This window comes from Gekko japonicus, unplaced genomic scaffold (assembly GCF_001447785.1).
Source record: "Gekko japonicus isolate JY-2015 unplaced genomic scaffold, Gekko_japonicus_V1.1 scaffold212, whole genome shotgun sequence".
NCBI classification, from domain to species: Eukaryota; Metazoa; Chordata; class Lepidosauria; order Squamata; family Gekkonidae; genus Gekko; species Gekko japonicus.
Window position 1 is genome coordinate 822,292 of NW_015161953.1, and position 22,508 is coordinate 844,799.

At 43.8% G+C, this 22,508-nt stretch overlaps 1 protein-coding gene across 1 annotated transcript in view; it reads right to left on the bottom strand.

The window, feature by feature from the left end:
* DOCK2 (dedicator of cytokinesis 2) overlaps positions 1 to 22,508 on the bottom strand; it is a 556,464-nt gene that overhangs the window by 516,290 nt on the left and 17,666 nt on the right. Inside the window, exons 3-8 of the mRNA XM_015429463.1 lie at positions 14,694 to 14,734; positions 9,525 to 9,580; positions 7,869 to 7,965; positions 5,607 to 5,755; positions 3,755 to 3,890; positions 1,940 to 2,094 (exon numbers count right to left, since the gene is read on the bottom strand). Of these exons, the coding sequence (XP_015284949.1) occupies positions 1,940 to 2,094; positions 3,755 to 3,890; positions 5,607 to 5,755; positions 7,869 to 7,965; positions 9,525 to 9,580; positions 14,694 to 14,734 (634 nt within the window). The remainder of the gene's footprint in view (positions 1 to 1,939; positions 2,095 to 3,754; positions 3,891 to 5,606; positions 5,756 to 7,868; positions 7,966 to 9,524; positions 9,581 to 14,693; positions 14,735 to 22,508) is intronic.

Genomic DNA, 22,508 nt, shown 5'->3' on the forward strand with positions numbered 1-22,508 from the left:
TGGACCGTCTCCTTGGAGACCAGCGACTACTCCTCCTCCGCCTGTCATATTGGAAGGGGATGAACATTTTGAAATAGCTGATATCCTTGATTGTAAAGTGAAACGTAGTAAACTCTGGTACCTTATCGAGTGGGTTGATTTCGGTCCCCAGCACCGCGAATGGGTGGAAGAAGGGGATATTCGGGCCCCTTACCTGATCCGTAGTTTCCACAGAAGGTTCCCGGACAAACCGGGAGGTCTCCCGCCCAGCCCGGGAGATCTCCCGCCCAGGCCGGGAGGTGGGTTGTAAGTGTATTTTAAGGGGGGCAGTATGTCAGCAAGCTGCCATTCTGTTTTCTGTGACCTCTGTGTACATATCCTTTCCCTGTTACACCCGGCTTGGTTTCTATCATCCTGCTCCTGCTTTGGAATGCAAAAGATAACTGCTGGAGGTTGTGTGGGGGAGAAGATGCTGTAATGCTTGCCTATTGATTTTCCCATGAGTACTGCACCTGTGTTTTGTCTGATGTTCTGCCTGGTTCCCATGTACTGGGCGCGCAACCGTTTCATTAGCCCGCCAGCGGGAAAGCTATTCATTGGACCTGTATCTGTTTGAAGTTCCTTTATTATGCTTGACCTAATTGTGTATCCCCAGTTCTAACAAAGAACGTGTTTGAGTATGTCTTCAACGCTTTGAAATAAATTTTGCTTTTCTTGAAAACGTGGATTTATTCTCGATGCTTGGGGATCCAACATAGGTAAGGATGCCACTGAGTCTTGGGGAGATTGGAGGGCTGAAGCCAACAGGGAAATTGGCCTAGCTTTAGCACCATTGACCAGAAAATCCTATAGGAGAGCTGATCAAGAATTTGTAACCTTTAAGCAGTCGGCTGGCCTACCTCAGGTATGGCCTAGCCCTGTGCCTCAGTTATTGCAATTCTGTGTTTATGTTAAGCAACAAGGCTTGTCTGTGCGCTCTATTAAGAGCAAGCTGTCCTCCCTTGCCTACGCCAGTAAAGCGGCTGGCTTTGAGGATTATACCGGGGACTTCCGCATTAGGAAGATGCTGGAGGGTGGGTCCCGGAAAGGTGTTTCTAGGGTGGACACCCAGGAGCCCCTGACGCCGTCCGTTCTCAAGGGTCTTTCGGCTTTGTGGCCCGGCCTTTGCACCGATGCATATGAGGCCTCCCTATTCCACGCTGCAGCGCTAGTGGAATAGTCTGCCCATCAGTTATACCACATATGAAGTCCTTCATGGCTGTGATCCATCATACCTGCCTTTCTCCCTATGCTCCACCATGACAGTTTCACTCATGTGAGCAGGGCCTTCTGCAGGTGCCACCCTATAAACGTGCAAAATCAATAATTCCCCATACTTGTGCAATCTCTGTTGTGGCCACACCTTACAGAATGGACTACCTGATGAGGTTAGAACAGCTCCACTCTCCTGGTTTTCTGCAAACAATGCAAAACTGAATTATTCAGGAGTGCTTTTTTACACAGGTAACAAGGCTGTACTGTAATGTAACAGTTCAGAAAGATGCTTTGGTAAAGGGATAGTGACTGTTAATCATATTACTGTGTATTGCTGGTTGCTGTTAATATGCTCTTACTATGTAATCTCTGTAGTGTCATATATGTTTAAACACTTATCCTTTGTTTCAGCTTCGGTTTAGCTCCATTTCAGAGTTCTGCTTTTTTCAGATTTCTGCAGTTCACCCTTATTGCAATTGTTTTTGAAGTCCCATCCTGCTGACCATATTGACTTACAATATGTGCAATCTACCTTGAGTCTCAGTGAGAAAAGCAGACTATAAATAATGTAAACAAATAGATAAATAATATAATTGTGTTGTTTTCCTTTTCATTGGGTAAAATAGCCACACATTTGTCATAAAAGCATACGTTCTCAGAGAAAGTTTCCACTTCGCACAGAAAAAGAAAACATAGCCCACCATACCTTATAATAGACTGCTTCTGGGGGTCATAGAGAGACATGAAAAGTTCAGCATCTTCTCCTATTCTGCACACAAAATTTCTTACAAAGACATAAAGGCTATGGGTGGGTGATGAAGAGTTTCTGGAGAAGGTTCCATAATCAGACTCATCTTTTGACTGCACTCAGAGAAAAGATAAGAAAGATAAGAAAGATACAAGGTTATCCAAAATAATCCTAGGAAGAATTAACAGCGGGTTAGAGGCAGAAGTAATTTGAACCACAACATTGATTATATACAGACTAAATTCTTGGGTTAAGATTATTGAAATGCAATAACTACTTGCTTCTGTAAACATTTGCAGAAGAATATTTTGAATAATTAATTTATTTATAATCTGTTGTACATTTCTTGTGGCACAACCAGCTAATCCTACACTGCTGCTCAGGAAGGAATGAGTGGGGAGCCTGAACCAAAGGTGAGGCAAAAATCTGCAATAAGGCTATATTATATAGGCTGTACCACTTCCTTGCCTGTTGGCTGCTAGCCCCCCCCCCCACCATGTCTGTTTGCCTTAACATCTCCCAATAAGATATAGGCAAATTTGCTTCCTGTGCCTAACTCAGGTGGGAAACATGCTTTTACGCACTGATAAATGCAATGGTTATATGATAATTTATGGCACAGAACCACTGTTTCAAGACATCAATTGAGATATTTAATTCTTAAACAATGCTTGATTTTTATTTTACTTTCTTGTGTCAGTGACTTAAAATAATTATCTATGGTTACCTTAACTATCTCCAGGCAAATTTAGCACTAGTACAAGATGTTTCAAATGTGGCCTGAAGCAAACAGTGGCAGTCATCTCATCTGGTAAACTGTATTTTTTGCAAATGAGATGTCCCTCCATTGTTTGCTGCTGCTGCTGCTGCTGCTGCTGCTGCTGCTGCTTCTTCTTCTTCCCAGAATACAGTTGCTATAACCTAATGCAATTAAGCTGTGAGGGTTTAACACCAAAGGCTGACAAAACAGGGTGTTAAAATCTTGATCTGGATAATCTGCTTTTTTCCTCCATTTTAAAAAATTTTTATAACATCTAACCGAATTAGTTCTGATGAGCATGAAAGCTTGCACAAGGTTTTGTGTCATTTTGGTTGGCCCTAATAAAAGGAATTGTATTTTTTCTTTCCATTCATGACAAGAACCATGTTTTGCACCACAGAGTGAGTCAGGTATGTGTTGGTAATTCCTGTCTCATATAGGACAGAAAGTAGTACACCTCCAAATACATCTGGGCTTGGTTTACAGGAGAAACCACAACCTGACTATTAAAATGTGCTCTTGCCATGAGCATCGGGGTAAGTTTTAACAGGATGAAGCTGACTTCCAAATGTGAAATGAGACTGCTTAAATAAGCATTTGGAACAAGGCCAGACCCTAACTTTGGCAGACATTACCCACAGAGCCACTGTAAGCAGAAAACGCTCTTCTAAACCCCTTTACTTCAATAGAAAAGTGTAGTTCTGCTTAGGACAGCATTCTTAGCCTCAGGACCCATTTGCATGTCTGGGCAGAAGAAATACCCATTAACACTGTATATTATGCAGAGAGGTGTCTGTTTCTTTATAAAGTGATTGTTGGTCTTCACCAGCAAATGTACCTGTTGGGCTCCTGAAAACCTTGGCAAGCTTAAAATAAAAAGATTTACATAGCAAACAGCTCATTTTTAAAAACATCTCATTATGTGAAAGCTGAGGATGGAAAACTTTCACCAGCTAAACATGAAGCAGTAGATAATCTTCCCTCATTCATACAGGAATGTTATACAATCATACCATCTCCTCTCTGATTCGCTCTGTGATTTTGTTGGTGGCTTGTTCATGAGCATGGAAGAGGCTGATAACACTGGTCTTTTCAGGATCCAAGATATTTCCGTCTTCATCTCTAACTGTAAGATCTAGCTCAAGTACCCTGTATTCATAAAGAGGCAGTGCTATTAGTAACATCAGAATTTTTCTCTCCATATTTGAAAGTAAATCTCCTGGCAACAGCCACAAGAAAACATACCATTTAAAGATGCTTGATATTAAAAATATTTACAGCCCAATAGTTATATTTATATATTACACACAGACACACCACTTGGGTGTTGCTACAAGTGTGTGTAGGTTTGTGTGTGCGCATGCACATATATATTTATAGATAGACAGCTTAAAAGTTCAAATATGATATTCCCATTGAGACTACGCACTATTTTATCATTTTTTCTTAGACTACTAATCTTTGCTATACAATAGGGTTGCCAGCTCCAAACTGGGAAATTCCTGGAGACTTGGAGGTAAAACTTGGGAAGGGTAGGATTTGGGGAGAGGAAGAAACTCAGCATGTTGTAATGCCATACAGTCAGCACTCCATCAGGGTAAGTTGTTATTCTATGAGATCCCCAGGTCCCACCTGGAGCTTGGCAACCCTAGTATACAAGGATTTTTAAGTAGTTAGATATGTTGGTTGACAGGAACCTTGAACTGGGGAACCTGCCAACTCAGTCAGCCACTCTGCTGCACTGAATATAGAGTAGCCTCCACTTCAAGTGCTACAGACTTGGGAGACAAACAACAAAGACCACTGTAATGCATCTGCTGCTGATTATCTAGACTGTAAACCTACAGGTAGGGCCACACTGCCTTGTAGTGTGTATTTTATACTGTATAGAGCCTTGGTTGGACTTCATAGGCACCCAAAATAATAAACATAATTATTGTTAAATGCCATGGCAATGAGAGCCAGGGAGAAAACAGTCATGGAAAAAATTATATTTACAAAGTCATTTAGTTGTTTAAAAGGGTTGTCTGTTCTTGGAGTTCACATGCTTTTCTCTGAGCAGAAATATCATGCCCTTTAAGAGAAACCTAAAACTCCTGAAGTTGGATTAGAGTGGGACTTGAGTCACCTTTACACCTTTCTAACCTAAGGCCATCTCCGGCAGAAAGCAGCCTAAACACTTTAAAAGCTCATAGCTACAAGGGTGAGCCGTTACCTTGGGGATCAGCTGCTAAATTAAATTAAATTAAAATTAAATTATTGTATGGCATTGTGTATGGAATAGCCAGGAGATCCCAAAGGAATGTTTGGCTGCCTGAAGCAGAAGCTCTTTTTGGCACCATTAGGTGGCATTATGGTTCTTTTCAGGCTGAGAGTGCTGTGACTTGCCCAAGGTCACCCAGTTGGCTTCAAGTGGTGAAGTGGGGAATCAAACCCGGTTCTTCAGATTAGAGTCCGCCACTCTTAACCACTACACCACACTGGCTCTAGGATCAGAAGCTACATTAACACTACAGTGGATGATCTCTTACCCTCAGCCTCCTAATCTGCAATACAGCGATAGTAATAATAACCAACGTAAAAAAGTGGAAATTAAGGGTTTCTGAGACAATCATCATCATCTGGATACATCCTGGACTCAAGGCATACCACACCATTATGAACACCAAAAAGGCCTTAGTGGACAGATTTTACTATTTGCACTGTATATTCTGATCACCTCTCTCTAACTACTAGACATTAAGCCTGTAGATGGCAAACATGCACACCACAGAAAGTTGTGTCAAATTGCAATGCTGCTGAAAGAAGGCACAATGTTGACAAATTTAGCTATTGGTAGATGTTAGCCCTCTCATTCTGACTTACTTGTTGCCATAGTCAATTTTGGAAGTGACTTTCTGCTTCAGTTCTTTGAGCTCATCTTTGGGCAAAGTCCCTGAGAGGAGCAGCGACCTCCACTCCATTAATTCGCACATCATAGATTGAACTTGCCGAAAGCGTGGCTTTTTGTTTGCCTGAAACATATAATATATTTCAAACTGCAACAGCTGAAATTCCAAATGCAGTTTGATTCTTAATCAACCACTATGGATATTTGATGTCAAATGAAACCATTTTGCTTTCCAAAGCTACAAAATGACAGGTATCATTGATATCTCGATTTCCATGTTATCATACAAGTGAAAATCCACAACAAAATGCTGCAGTGTTATCCAGCAGCCCCCTTTTGTTGAAGTTCCAGTCAGACTGAAACAAGAGTTGTGACTGTGAGATTATGGCTGTATCTGCATCTGCTATGTAAAGCAGTCTCAGTATGTTCTGGCGCCGTTGTACATTGTTCCCCTTTCCCTCCCATTCTGGCTCAGGATAAAAGCTTGCTGTCTGTTTCGGACCTCACCATGGTGACTGCGGGGGTGAGTGGGAGGCAGAGCGCACAAGAGAGGGGGGAGGAGCAGCCTCCTGGGGTGCCAGCAGGGCACTGTGCTGCGGGGAGGAAATGGCACCCGTGACACACACACACACCCGCAGAAAGTAAAGGGAGAGGGAGGCAGAGGGGGGCTGGAAAGTGAACGAGCTGGCTAAAAATCACAAAACACCCAGCGGTTGCCAAGCAGGGCATTCTGGGGACTGCCCCAGGAAATAACATGGTTCAGCATCAGCAGTGGGCGTGCTTCTAACCCACCAGCATAGAAACATGATCGGAGAAAAACTGGGAGGGGGGATTTGGCACCAGTTGTCTGCTTATCACTCACAGGGCTCAGGGGCAGGGAGGAGCAATTGCATTGGCTGAAAACCAGATTCACATAAGCCGGTGAGACGCCGTAGTGACCTAGGAGTCGCCACTACAGGGCAATAAAATGATGCAGACGGCCAATGCTGAGTCGATCCAATACGGGAATGGCTGCAGCAAGAAATGCAGACATAGATTTGTGAGACAATTTGGGACCGCCGGCACAGCGGCAGGAATGAAATATGTATATGAATGAAATATAGAGTTGAGAAGGCAGATTTGGTTCTCCAAGACTGAGGAATTATCTTCCACCATTCCTAGTTAACCTTTGATTGTCTGAACAAAACACTATCTGGGTGAGGTCAGGCCACACAAAGCTGTACATGAGCCAAATTCTACTGGCAAGAATTCCACTCTGTGTGTATGTGCATGAGAGTGTGTGGTCAAATGTAGTTTCTTGGAGAGCACATCCAAATCAAGCAATTTACTGGGTTCACACCCATCACAGACAAACTCTAGATTGTTGGTGAGTCTAAACAAGCCCTGTAGCCAGAAAATTTTCAGCAGGGGGGCAGGGCATGTGTGCCACCCACGCACCCATAAGTGACCCGATGATTGGCCAGCTCTCCTTCTCCCTCTCCGTTCGCAGAGGAGCCTCCTGTGCACCATGAATAGAGAGGGAAGAGAGCCAAGGAGGCAGGCAGGGCAGTGGGCGGTGAGCAGAAAGAGGCATCATGACACCTTTTTCTGCTCACCACTCACTACCGTGCCTGCCTGCTTCTCAACTCTCACTCTCCCTCAGCAGCAGCGTGGTGGCTGGGCTGGCTGGCACAGGAGCAGTGAGATGCCGGGGTGGGCCATTATATAATGGCCTACCCTAGAGCCTCACTGCACCTGCACCAGCCAGCCCAGCCACCACGCTGCTGCTGAGGGAGAGCCACGGAGGCAGGCAGATGCATCTCTTTACCAATGGAGGTCTCGGGGGAAGGGAGGGGAGTCTGGCATCCTCCCTGGGAGGGCTGGGGTCATCCATGAGGGGCACTGTCCCCAAAAGTCCCCCTCCCCATGGCCTCAGGCCTGATCTGAACTGAGCCATAATACAGCAATTAAAAAACCCTGAGCGTATCCATATGTCAGCCTACTAAATGTGGATAACATCATCTACACATGCTAAAAGTTTGTTCCCTTTCAAACATAGTAGTTGAAATTCAGTGGATACTACTGTTCACTGGGTAGCCTTAAGCAAGTCACTGTCTCTCAACCTGATCTACCTTACAGCATTATTGTGATATTAAAAACTGAGAGAGGAGAAGCATGTCCGTTCCTTGGAAAAAGGGGTAATAAAATATAAAAATATATAAATAAAATCATTTTGAGAGAAGGAAAAAATAACTCACCACGTAGAGCTGCTTCCAGATATTTCCCCATTCCCAAAGTGTACAGGTAACTTCTTGTACCAAAGGGATCTCAGCATTTGTTACATTTTCTGAGTTTCTGAGCAAAAGGATAAACAGCGATTTAACAAGTGTCCTGGGTGCACATCTCCAGGCATTCAATTTTATGGCAAGAATAAATGTTTATAAAGGGCCCGTGCAACCATTCCTTACTGATTCATTTAACCAAGCTATCTAACAGCTACAGAATTTGAATTATTTAGGATTTCTCATAGGGATGGCAGCCTCCAGGGGAGACATGGGGATCCCCCAGATATACAGCTCATTTCCAGAATACAGAAATCAGTTTCCCTGGAGAAAATGGTTTCTTTGGCGGGTGGACTCTATGGCATTGTAGCCCACTGAGGTCCCTGTCCTCCCCAGGCTCCACCCCCAAATCTCCAGGAGTTTACCAACCTGGATTTGGCCTACTCCTTCATCCCCCACCAGTGACCAGGGGGGACCTGGCAATCCTAATTTCCCCCAAACCTTTATCAATTGTGAGTAACAAAAACTATTGGAAGGATTGCCCTTCTGAATCAGATCAAAGGACCATGTAGTCCAGCATTCTTTATCCCACAAGGATATGACAAATGGGACTTAAAGACAAGAGCCATCCCTCTCTCCTGCTATTGTCTATATCCCAGTACCTGCCACTCACTGTAGGGGTTTAAATTGCCAACCTCCAGGTGGGGCCTGGAGTCCTCCCAAGATTGCAACTGATCTCCAGACAACAGCAATCACTTCCCCTGAAGGAAATGGCAGCTTCAGAGGGTGGACTATGGCATCACATCCCCATTGAGATCCCTCCCCAAATTTTACCTTCCCTATGCACCAGTCCCAAATCTCTAGGAATTCAAAATACCAGAGGTACCACTCTTTTGAAAGGTTGCACACCATCTTACCTAACAAACCCACTCAGATGAAGCTAATGTAAGCCCTTTTTAATGCCATTGTCATATACTGTGATAATCAACTGAAAGTACATCTCTGTACTATAAACTTAGGATGAAGAAGTGCTTTCAGTTGTCTAGCATGAAGCAACTGCCAATCAAGAAGTGATCCAGAACTTAACATCTTATATTTACAATAAACCAGTCTCAGAGATTCAATAGAAAATGGAAAGTATTCTTTGATTATATAACTGAGAATTAGAAATAATTTCAAATAAGAAGTGGCTCTGAACTGTAGTATTACAAAACAGCCTACAGAGGTCGACTGGCAGGCAAAAATGGCCCTGGAATGCCTCCTAAATGAGGAGGAAAGATAGGCTCACTCAAAAATACAGCAGCTAACCCAAGCAGCTGACTTGCTTGCTGCCACTACAAATGTTTGCTCACCTGCTCCATATGGGGCAAGAACTGCCCCTCACTTGGGGCCAGGGTGGGGCCAGCAGGGAGCACAGGCCGGCTAAGCTAGTGGCTCACCAGGACATTTCTCAGTGGTCTTAATGGCCAGTCCACCTTTGAATAGCCATAACCAATGTGAAGCTATGTGTTGAACAGCAAGGTATCCTTTCTCATGCTGAAGTTACTTACTGTACACTCAGAAGGAGCCCTTTCAGAACTATATGAGCCATTCAAGGTATAATATGGCTAAATAATAAACTAAATATCATACCTTCCCTTCTCAACTGCAATTTCCTTGATGTGAATAAAAGATTTTGGAAATATTCCCTGTAAAAAGATATACATTTCAGTTATTTTACCAGACACCTCTCCAATAATAAGCTCTAAAGGTCCAAAACTAGATAGGAGAAAAAAGCAATTCCAGAAAAAAATATTTTTGTATTGTATCTGCTGCTACAACTACCCTCCATTCGGTCGTCACCATAAAGTTATATATGTTGCCGTAGAAGTGTGCAGTCCATAAACCTGGTAGATACATCAGGCTGAAGTACTTTTTTTTTCTTTAGCATCACACCATGATGCCCATATCCATGCAATGAGGCCCCAACCATGGCTACCATGGCAAGCTTGGGGGAAGCCCTAGGTTTGTATTAAATCTCAGGTAAACATTTATGTGTGTTTGTGTGAGTGCATACACGCATGTGAATTCATGCATGCACATGTAACAAACAAAAACACCCTCAATGCCTGTAAATGCACAAATTGAAAGAAGAAACATGGCTGCAGTTCAACTAGCAACCACAGAGTATGCTGAGGCACCTGCCTAGACAGTTAAGTACTTCAGAGGCAGTCAGAATAAAGACAGGAAAAGAAGACATACCAATGACAAACGGAGTGAGAGGAGCACATGTGGAGATGAAAGGAGAAGAATAAGATTTCCCTTTCCCTGTGAGTTCTCATAGGTCCTTTTCTTGTATTCAAGTGTTTTCATATGCTTCTTGGAACTGCTGAAGCAGATTTTTCTCAATCTGATTTTCATCTTTTCCACTTTAACTGATGTTTGACATGCAATGGCTGGATTTATTAAAGGTTCCTGATGTTCTGAACATCAACACAATTGAAGCAAAAGCCTGTCTTCTAAGAATCTTTGACTTCCTCCAAGGACAAAAATACAAGGAAGCATTTCCATTCAGTTGCTATAACACAATACCTAAAGGCTTGTTTGGAATGTATGTATTGAGACATCTTGGCTGTGTCAGTCTCATTCCCCAAACTCTGCCTACAAGCTTTGAGCCTGAAATCCTCCTAGGAACTTTGTCATTAGTACCTCATAAGATACTTGCATACTGTCTCTGTAGACCTCTTATAACAGTGACTCAAGATGAAAACCTGAAATGTCACTCTCTCTAGAAATAAAAGAGTTATAAAGCTAAATACAAACCATCACAGGTAGTTTTTAAAGGCAAAGTTCAAAGAACAGGTCCAAATCAGTATGTGGACAGCATAGCTACAGAACGTGCATACCACAGGACTTAAGCAGACGTGGACAGATGTTGTTCTATTGGCAAGACATTTGCTCAAACATCACAAGAAACAAAACATACACAGCATGTTTTTCTGCTTGGTGTATGGACCTAGGTCACTCACAGCTACATTTAACCACTACCTCCTTCAGAGTAATCCACAAGCTGTTGCGTGACATTTCCATGGTTGAGACAAATAGGTGTGGTAAAACAAGAAGAAAAAAAGATGCTAAGCTTTTAAAAGTGAGAGTTCTACAGATACTTACATCAGTAGTTCCACTATCACTAGATCAGGTGGGCATAACATCAATAAAAGAACAGCCAAAGGTCTATTTTAAGCAGTGTCTTGCCCTATTAATTTCTACCATGCAGCAAGGCAGCTTTCAAGTGTTTTATTTACATAACAACAGTAGTGATCAGTAACTAGATCTGCTTAACATGGAGATGAGTTTTTATGCTATCCTTCTAAATAAGAATCGTTAACTGAATCACAAATTTAAGGACAAGACAAAAAATAGAAAGGGTACCTTTCTCTCAGCAGTTCTGTAGATTTTCAGTAAGATTTGAATGTAGAGTTAAAGAAATGTGACTAGTATTTAGCGCTGTGTTATATTAGGATGTTATAAAATGATATAAAAATGGTATTTAAAGTATTATTTAAAACGCTTGGCCAAAAAAATTGTCTTTGTGTGAAGCTGGAAGAGAGCCAAACTATGTATCAATCAAAGGCCTGTCATGGCCTGAAATAATAAGGGACATATCTGGGCAAGTTTATATGGAAGCAGGAGGGTTCCTTAAGGTAGCCTCATCCCAGGCTATTCAGGGCTTTAGAGTGCAATCCTAAAAATGCTTTCCTGGAAGAAAGCCCCACAATAGATCTGAGTAGCATTCTGAGTACACTTTCTTAGGATTATTTCTTAAAGACTAAAACCCTGACTTGGGCCTAGAAACAGATAGCCAGAAATGGGTTGCCTGAAATCAAAGCCTGATTACAATCATGTTGCTGCTTTTTGAACCATCTCCTTGAGTACGTCACAGTAATCTAACCAGGTGTATGTCACAATAATCTAACCAAGACATGGATTACTGGGGCCCAGATTTTATTTCTCAAAGAAGAGTTCATGAACCTATCAAACTGGTAAAAGTTGCTTTACACAAAAGAGATATCCCTCTCCACCTGTAGATCTGATCTAAGGCCTGAACAACACTATACATTTGCCATGATATCCCCACAGCCACACAGTGGCTGCAGGGAACTTACTTTCTCAAGCACCACAGAGCCTAGGATTGCCAACCCCCTGGGTTTGGCAGGGGTCCCCCGCTTTTATTTATTTATTTATTTATTTATTTATTTATTTTTGTATTTATATCCCGCCCTCCCCAAAGGCTCAGGGTGGCTAACAAAGAGGCACGAGTGCCAAAGTTAAAAGAGATAAAAGCAGAGTAGAACAATACAATACAAAACACTAAAATGTTGGTGCTCTAGATGTCACAGAATCATTAGTTGCAAGATTGGGTTCTGGAAAAAGTTATTAATTCCAGACCAACGACATACCTCCTAGCAGCACAACCATCCCATCTTCATCCAGGGACGTCTCGCACCCCATTTGATGCCAGCACAATTGATGGTTGAGGTGTAATGATGTGGGGTAACGATGATGGAATAGTAGTGGCGGCGGCTCCTACTCAAAAGCCTGGCGGAAGAGCTCCGTCTTGCAGGCCCTGAGGAACTGCGCAAGGTCCTGCAGGGTCTGGAACTCCTCCGGGAGCTCATTCCACTAGGTAGGAGCTGCCACTGAAAATGCCCTGGCCCTGGTAACAGCAAATTTTATATTCCTGTGGCCTGGAATTACCAGGAGATTTTGACTCCCCGACCGTAGTGCCCTTGGGGGAACATGCGAGGAAAGGTAAGCCGGACCCTGGCCATATAGGGCTTTAAAAGTAAGAACCAGCAGTTTGAAGCAGATCCGGTACGCCATTGGCAGCCAATGTAGCGCTTTCAGCACAGGCCAAATGTGCTCCCACCTAGAGAGGCCCATCAACAGCCTGGCTGCTGCATTCTGCACTAGCTGCAGCTTCCGGATTTGCGACAAAGGCAGCCCCATGTAGAGAGCATTACAGTAGTCTAGCCTTGAGGTGACCGTCGCATGGATCACTGTGGCCAGGTCATCACGGTCAAGAAAAGGGACCAACTGCCAGGTCAGCCGGAGGTGGTAAAAGACCGACTTGGCAGTGGCTGCCACCTGGGCCTCCATCATTAAGGAGGAATCCAGGAGCGCACCCAAACTCCTAACCTCCAATGCTGGCACTAGAGGCGCCCCATCGAAGGTTGGGAGAGGGAGCCCCAACCCCGAACCGATCCGACTCAAACCAAGGACCTCCGTCTTTGACGGGTTTAGTTTCAACCGGCTCAGTCTGAGCCAACCAGCCACGGCCTGTAACACCTGATGAAAGACATCCAGGGTGAAGTCCGACTGGCCACCCAACATCAGGTAGAGCTGGGTGTCATCTGCATATTGATGGCACCCAAGCCCACAACTCTGGGCAAGGGGCGCATTTAAATGTTAAATAACATTGGGGACAGCACTACCCCCTGAGACACCCCACACTCAAGAGGATACCTCTGGGACTGCCGATCCCCTATCACCACCCTTTGTCCCCGACCTTGGAGAAAAGAGGCAAACCACTGAAGGGCAAGCCCCTGAATCCCCACGTCGGTGAGGCAGTGGGCTAGCAACTGGTGGTCGACCATATCAAATGCGGCCGACAGATCTAACAACAACAGTGCCACCACACCACCACAATCCAGGTGTCTGCAGAGGTCATCCGTCAGGGCGACCAGCACTGTCTCCGTCCCATGACCCAGGCAAAAGCAGGACTGGAAGGGATTGAGGACAGAAGCATCATCCAGAAAGCCCTGTAGCTGTAATGCCACCGCCCTCTCAATAAGTTTGCCAAATAGGGCAAATTGTACACCGGCCGGTAGTTGGCCAATTCGGCCGGGTCCAGAGATAGTTTTTTCAAGAGGGGGCAGACCATTGCTTCCTTGAGTGCCCCAGGGAACCGTCCCTCCGAGAGAGACTTGTTGACAATCTCCCACAGGGCACCTCGGAACCCCTCGTGACCCACTTTAATGAGCCAGGAGGGGCATGGATCAAGGTTGCATGTGGTTGGACATACAGATACGAGCTATCTGTCAGCTTCCTCCAGGCTGAGTAGGTTGAAACATTTTAAACCCGGCACCAAAGACGTGCAAAGGGCCTCAAGTTCGCTCACTGTTTCAATTGTGGCGGGGAGGACACAGCGGAAAGCCATGACTTTATTTGCAAAATAGCTCGCAGAGGTCTCACAGCTGATGTCCAATTCCCTAACATTTTGCCTGCCCTGTGGCAGAGCTGTCAAAGACCGAATTGTACTGAATAATTGGGCCGGGCATGAGCTAGCAAATTCAATCATGGTCGCATAGATACAACTTATTTTTCTTTATTTTTCTGATTATTATTCCATTCTCTCCAAAGCAGGCTCAGGGCGGATCAGAACAAAAAGGACTTGGAGACTCATTACAATAAAATTACATTACATTAAAATCATTAAAATTCAAGAAGTAGCAGCAATTACATAAAAAACCTGTTAGGGCCACAAAAGTGGAATCAGTAGGTACTTCAGTAGATTGGGAACTAGAGCAGGGAGTTCATTAGCATTGAACTCCCTGTTTCTCCACTGATAGTACCTCACCGCATTGTTGTATAATGTATGTAGGGCAATATAATCTGTAGTGAGCTGCTTGGAAGAATAAAATAAAAACAGAATAACAAATAAATTAATTAACCGAACTCCAGTCATTTTAAAAAAGAATAGATAGTTTCTAAAGTCAAGCACGTAAGTAACACCATCAAGGAGAACTATAGAAATCTTACCTGGGTTCCTTTATGTCTTACAAGATATCCTTTGTACCAGTCTAAAATACAAAGCAGATGTTTTAATTGCTGTTATCTTTGTTGAACTTTTGTTAACAATGCAATATAGCATCATGTTACAAAATAAGTTATCAAAAGCTACACAAAAATACATTAAATGAATAAGGAACATGGCAAGCAAAAGGATTCCGCTTTATGTTTAAAAGTGTTATCCCAGTCAATATGTCAGTTTCTGCTACATGTAGTAACAATCTAATGGACACCGCTTGTCCAATGTACCATCTGCAATACATAAAACATTTTACTTATACTTCACCAACAGATTACACTGCTATCTGAAAAACCATGAAAGTAACATTCCCACCCACAAGACAAAAACAGATACCAACTGTGATACAGTCTGCATGTGAAAGGGACCTTATTCACATTCAAAAACAGTATATAATGTTAGAGCTCATTTGGACACTGGAAGCAGCAGTAGGAGTAATATGTATTTTTCATTTGCCTGCTTCTCATAATGCATAAATTAGCTACTAATCTATAACAGTATTCTAATAATCTTGGGAAATAACTGGTTTATTACACTACTAGCAGTAAAGCCCGTTGTGAAAGCAATACAATGAAATCTAGAAAGAGGCTCTGGGGGAGTGCTCTGGCTTTGGGCAAACAGTGTCAATTTGCTGTGGTGACCTCAGCAGGGTATAATGACAGAGTCCACTGTTTTCTCCAGAGGAACTGATCTCTGCTACCTGAAGAGCAGTTGTAATTGTGAGTGATCTGTAGCCCTCACCTGGAGATTGGCAGCAATTCTTACCCAGGACAAAGTGGCTGGTTTGGAGGGTGTAGTCTATGGCATTCTACCTCTCTGAGGTCCCACCCCTCTGCAAACCCCACCCTCTCCAGGCTCCACCCCTCAAATCCCGAGGAATTTGTCAGCATGTAGTTGGCAACCCCATCTCCTTCCCAGCTAACCATCAACCTACCATTATCTGCCCCTTTGACTTCAGCTGACTTCTGCCCTCCCTTCTGCAGAGCAGTTTTAATTCTGAGTGCTCTCCAGCCCTCACCTGGAGATTGGCAACAATGGTTCCCTATGTGGGACTGACTGGTTTGGAGGGTGGAGTCTATGGCAGTGTACCTGTCTGCGGTCCCACCCCTCCTCAAACCTCACCCTCTTCAGGCTCCATCCCTCAAATCTCCAGGAATTTCCTATCTGGAGTTGGCAACCCTATCAGGACTGGCCCCAATGTGTTTTCTCCCAAAGGCCAAAGTAGGTGACAGGACCAAGCTTAGTTGCCTACCAACAGGCACTGAGGGGAATGTAGGGTTGCCAGCTCTAAGGAGGGAAATACCTGGAGGTTTGGGGGGTGGATTCTGAAGAGGGCAGCATTGGGCGGGGGGGGCGGAAGGACTCAGCAGGTATAATGTCATAGGGTCTACCCTCCAAAGCATCCATTTTCTCCAGGGGAACTGATCTCTGTCATCTGGAGATCAATTGTAACAGTGGGAGATCTCCAGGTCCCACCTGGAGATTGGCAACCCTAGGGGAAAGTCAGCTGCACAGCAGGGGGTTGAAGAGAATGGTTTGATGGCTGCTGGGCCAAGATTGGCAACAATAGTTCCCCAGGAGCAAATAGCTGGGTTGGAGGGTGGAGTCTATGGCACTGTAACCTGTCTGAGGTCCCCATCTCCCCAGGCAGCTTTTAAAACATGATCCTGGGACCTACACACCACCAGACATTCCAACTGCCTTGCGGGGGGGGGGTATGAGGTGTGGAATGGAGTGAAGTCCAATCAGCTTCCATATGCAAAAGACCTTGAAGGTTCCATATGCAACTGACATTCCAACTGCCTTGCGGGGAGGGGGGTGAGTTTGAGGTGTGGAATGCAGTGAAGTCCAATCAGCTTCCATATGCAAAAGACCTTGAAACACTGGGCGGAACTGCACAAAGCAGCCAGTCAACCCAGCCAGCGTCTTCTGACTGACAGTTCAAGTGTCCATACACTAAAGGAGTGCATTTTAGAACTTTGGCACCCACTACTCAATTATATATAAGGAGAGATGAATTTTCACAGGCAACAGACATCTGAAGGACTGACAGGTTTCATGGTTAGTACATAGCTTGAGGTATTCTGGAGATAAAGCCAAATGAAAAATGAGAACTAACAAGCAGACACAACAAGAATACTGAAGACATTTTGATTGCAAAACGATTAAAAATATGAATGCAAAACACTATCCAGTGTTTTTGGGGGGGGTTGCAGAAAGTAAAATCAAGGAGTCCTGTGGGATCATAATTATAGCATAAGCTTTCATGAGATGGAGCCTAACTGGTCAAGTGCAACCTTTCCCTTCAAGGACAATGTATAATCCTTACTCAAGTCCTGAGAAACACAATCATACTCATTAATGTGTGCCAGTTGTGTAACATTACACTGCAGGTCTCCGTTGAAGCTGCTCTGCTGAAGCAAAGTGACACTAGCTTTAGGGATAGAATATTCAGGGAGTTTTAAATGCTTCTTAGCCTCACTTATAATGTTCAAATTGTGCCCATTCTTCCATTTACCACAAAATTAAGGATGTTAATACTTTCTGGTCCTGATCATTTATAATGGTATAAACCAGAGGTGTAAAATTAAGAGGGAAAAGAATATTTGAGATTGTTCAGCTTCTGCAGAACACTGACTTAAACATCTTACTCAACCTTGACTGCCATTGAGTTGGATCTTACAGTTCCCTTCTGCCAGAAGTGAGGAGTGTTAGGATCCACTTTATTACCTTTGCATCTTGCAAGAAACATGTTCACTATCAACCAATTATCCTGAATAATTCAGGGGACTTCTATCAAGAACCTAACAACAACCTAAGAGGCGACTCTACACATGGACATCACCAGATGGGCAACACCGAAATCAGATTGACTTTGCAGTCAAAGATGGAGAAGCTCTATCCAGTCAGTAAAAAACAAGACCTGGAGCTGACTGTGGCTCAGATCATGAGCTACTCATTGTAAAATTCAGACTTAAACTGAAGAAAGTTCGGAAAACCACTAGGCCATTCAGATTTGACCTAGATCGCATCCCCGATGAATATACAGTAGAGGTGAAGAATAGGGTTAAGGGACTAGATTTGATAGACAGAGTGCCTGAAGAACTATGGACAGAGGTTCGTGACATTGTACAAGAGGCAGCAATCAGCACCATCCCAAAGAAAAAGAAATGCAAGAAAGCAAAGTGGCTGTCTGATGAGGCCTTACAAATAGCAGAGGAAAGAAGGAAAGCGAAAGGCAAAGGTGAAAAGGAAAGATTTACCCAACTGAATGCAGATTTCCAGAGAACAGCAAGGAGAGATAAGGAGGCTTTTCTGAATGAACAGTGCAAAGTAATAGAAGAAAACAATAGAATGGGAAGGACTAGAGATCTCTTCAAGAAAATTGGAGAAATCAAGGGAGCGTTCCATGCAAAGATGGCCATGATAAAGGACAAAAACGGTAGGGACCTAACAGAAGCAGAAGAGATTAGGAAAAGATGGCAAGAATACACAGAAGAACTATACAAGAAAGACCTCAATGTCCTTGACAAACACGACGGTATAATCACTGACCTTGAGCCAGACATCCTGGAATGTGAAGTTAAATGGGCCTTAGAAAGCATTACTAACAACAAAGCTAGTGGAGGTGATGGTATTCCAGCTGAACTATTCAAAGTCTTAGAAGATGATGCTGTTAAAGTGCTGCACTCAATTTGCCAGCAAATTTGGAAAACGCAACAGTGGCCACAGGATTGGAAAAGATCAGTATACATTCCAATCCCAAAGAAGGGCAACGCCAAGGAATGTTCAAACTATCGCACAATTGCACTCATATCACACGCTAGCAAGGTCATGCTCAAGATCCTACAAGCTAGGCTTCAACAGTACGTGGATAGAGAACTGCCAGAAGTACAAGCTGGGTTTCGAAGAGGTAGAGGAACTAGAGATCAAATTGCCAACATTCGCTGGATTATGGAGAAAGCAAGAGAGTACCAGAAAAATATCTACTTCTGCTTCATTGACTATGCTAAAGCTTTTGACTGTGTGGATCACAACAAACTATGGCAGGTCCTTAACGTAGAAGTAGTGACAGACTTCACGTTCCTGGGATCCAAGATCACTGCAGATGGTGACTGCAGCCATGAAATTAAAAGATGCCTGCTCCTTGGGAGGAAAGCGATGGCGAACCTAAACAGCATGATAAAAAGCAGAGACATCACCCTGCCAACAAAAGCCCGCATGGTCAAAGCAATGGTATTCCCAGTAGTAATGTATGGCTGCGAAAATTGGACTATAAGGAAGGCCGAGCGCCGAAGAACAGATTCTTTTGAACTATGGTGCTGGAGAAGACTCTTGGGAGTCCCTTGGACTGCAAGGAGATCAAATCAGTCAATCCTAAAAGAAATCAACCCTGATTTTTCCCTGGAAGGCCAGATCCTGAAGTTAAAGCTCAAATACTTTGGCCACCAAATGAGAAGGGAGCACTCACTGGAGAACACCCTGATGCTGGGAAAGATTGAAGGTAAAAGAAGAAGGGAATGTCAAAGGATGAGATGGTTAGACAGTGTCATCGATGCAACGAACATGAAATTGAGGAAGCTTCAGAGCACAGCGGAAGATAGGAGGGCCTGGCGTGATCTGGTCCATGGGGCCGCAAAGAGTCGGACTTGACTGTGCAACTGAACAACTATCAAGACAGGCTGAAAAGCTAAGAGATCATCCAAATAATGAATACTTCCTTGAGCTTACAGGTGTTAAGTAGTGAACGTTTCAATAAGGGCATATTTCAGCATTACCGGCTTAAAATTTACTCTTTCACTCAACATTGATTCCCTAACTGGATATAAAGACAAATGCTCCAGAAAAATCAGATACTGTGCACTATGAACAATGCATTTCTCATGCAAGAACCCAAGCCTCCATTTTAAAGAGAATTTATGGAGTGCAAAATGTGTTGTTCCTCAAGACACAATGGAATACATTCTTCCCCTCTTAAAGAGATTGGCACTTAACTAAAGAGCATGCCCCCCCAAAAAAAAAATTGATAGGCCATGGGCAGCTGCACACCAAAACTAATCTGTAAATATTTTATTTCAGTATACTATTATTTAGCCAGACAAAGAGCACCTGACTATCTGCAACTCCTACATGAATTTCTAGTTCTTACTTACAGTGATAACCACTATCCAGTTGTAGACATTAAAACAATCCAAAATTACCTGGGCTTAAGAGAGGGGGCAATGTTACTTCTCCTTTGGCTCATAAAGCTTTCATACCTTCTTCAACCCCCTACTTACCCCCCAGTCTTTATCAGAGGCTTGTTTTGCCTCATAGGTCTGTCAGACAGGACTGCAACTTAGCCACAGAAACCACAATTGCTTTGACACCATTCCCTAAAGGGGAAAGCTACCTCAGCCCAAGTATAGCTTCTGTGACAGCAGTCAAGGCTCGGCAGCCTGTAAGTAAACACCTCTGTATGCTGCAGCAGAGTCCAGTCTTCTCTGTTAGGGGGGGGGGGAGCTAAAGCATTTCCCTCAATAATTAGTCTTAACTATTTTGTCCAGGTAGAAATTAAGCCAGGAGTGAAGATTCCTTGAGGTGTTGGTGTCACAGGACTTTGATCTTTTATTAAACAGTATAATTATGCTGTCAAGTTACTTTGTAGCATATATTTATGGAGATATATGAAGTATAAATGTTTTAAATAAATAAACAGGAGGCACATACTTTGTCACCCAGTTGCTCAGGAGTTAGTTAGCTGAAATATTAATCCTAGTAGTACTTTAAATTAGTAGAACATATACTAACACACACACACATTTTTTAAAAAGCAGTTGCTTAGGTAGGAACCAGGACTGTTGCCAGCAAATACAGGCAGGATAGAAATGTCTCAGATTCTCATTTTAGCTGTGCTGTCCTGTCTCCAGCGTTCCGTGCGCCTTGGTGTTTAGTCATGCCGGCCACATGACCACGGAAACGTCTTCGGACAGCGCTGGCTCTTCGGCTTTGAAACGGAGATGAGCACCGCAACCCTAGAGTCGGACTCGACTGGCTTTCAAGCAAGGGAACCTTTACCTTTACCTGTCTCCTACTTTGAATCTGGTGGTATCTATGTGAAGTTAAAGGGGGATGCACCGCCGGGGGGGGGGGGAGGTAAGCCCACTATTGCTGAAGCTGGTGAAGAGTGTAAACTGAAGGAGTTTCAGAGTATAAAGACAATAAAAGAGACATTTGGAGAACACCCAGCACAGTATTAAGCTATCAGAACTTAGATATAGTCACATGCATCCTGGGCAAATAAATGTCGTAAGCTGAATACTGCCCAGAGGCCACCACTGTAACAGCACAAACAAGCACTTCATTAAGAATATAGTTTTCATCTGATGTTTGTTGTTCAAGAGAGACATCTGCTGGCTGTAAGCGTGCTAGAAATATTTCAGGAACGTTTTTTCTATCTCAACTATGACACTTGTCCTCAGACCCTTTCTCTGTGGATATCCGCATATATTTATGTTAGACCCATCAACTCATACATTTTGCAATATTTAGCTGTTTTACATTTTGTTTCTGAGTAGATATTCTTCAAGCCTTTTAAATTTTATTTTAGTCCCTCCTTTATTTGAGTTGAGATTTCATAATACTACCTCACAAAATCTTGACAGGCATTTTGGATTGCCATGGCAACTACAGACAACATCACTGGTGTTGTCTGTGGTTGCCTACGGAAACCAAAATGGCTGCTGCAGTTTCATTTTTAGATTTATAATTAGTTGGGGGAACTAAGTAGGAACCCAAGAAAGACAAGAAGGAAGATGATGGAAAGGAAGCAAAGCCAGAGTGAATGGAGAGGGAAAAATGAGCAAAAGTGGGGGAAATTGGGGCTGTAGTGAGAGAAGGAAAAAGGGAAAGGGGGAACGCTGTGAGAAGAAAGGAAGGAAGGACTGGAGGAAAGGAGTTTTAACATCTGTGAACTCTGGCATAATGATTCTGCTTCCACAATTTCTACAAAAGCTGTATGTTTGCTTTTGTCAAGTCATTCTGCATACCACAATCTCCACAACTTTCATTTTGGGATCTGCTAGGCTCTACACTGTACCTAAACAATTGGTTTTGTTGAATATTATGTTCATTTTATCTATATAATGCATATTTTTGGCATCTGACAGGTGGTTCACTTGCATTTAAATAGAGCGTTCACTATTTGCATATATCTGTTTCTTGAAGAGATTAGGCAGGCTTTCTGAGCATTTTCATCTGTATCCCTTTGTCTTTCGTGTCTCTGATCAATCTGTCTCTGATCTATATATCTTATTCCGAAGATGCCCCCTGTGTGCGGATACCTAAATCCGCGCATCGGGGGCATCTGGGGGGGCGGGAGATTTTTGAGCACACTTGGTACGGTCCCCAGGTGTGCACAAAAATATGAAAATGTGAAAAAAATATCGGGGGATATGTAAATCTCCCCAAAAGTGACAGAGCATCCCCTGCGCATGCGCAGGGAATGCTCTGTGAACTGCCTCACCGCCACCGCCACAGGGGATGGGAGGGCAGCAGAAGGCTTGGCTGGTGGGCTGGTGGGTGGGGACCGGCGAGGCCCGGCGGTTACAAGCCGCTCAGGCCTCGCTTCAGAGCGGCGACAGCGGGGGACAGGCGAGGCATGGCAGCTGCAAGCCGCTTGGGCCTCACTTTGGAGCGGGGGGGAGAACAGGCGAGGCACGGCCTCACCTTGGAACCGGGGAATGGAGTGGAGGAGACGGGGAGACGGGGGGGAGGAGATCGGCGGG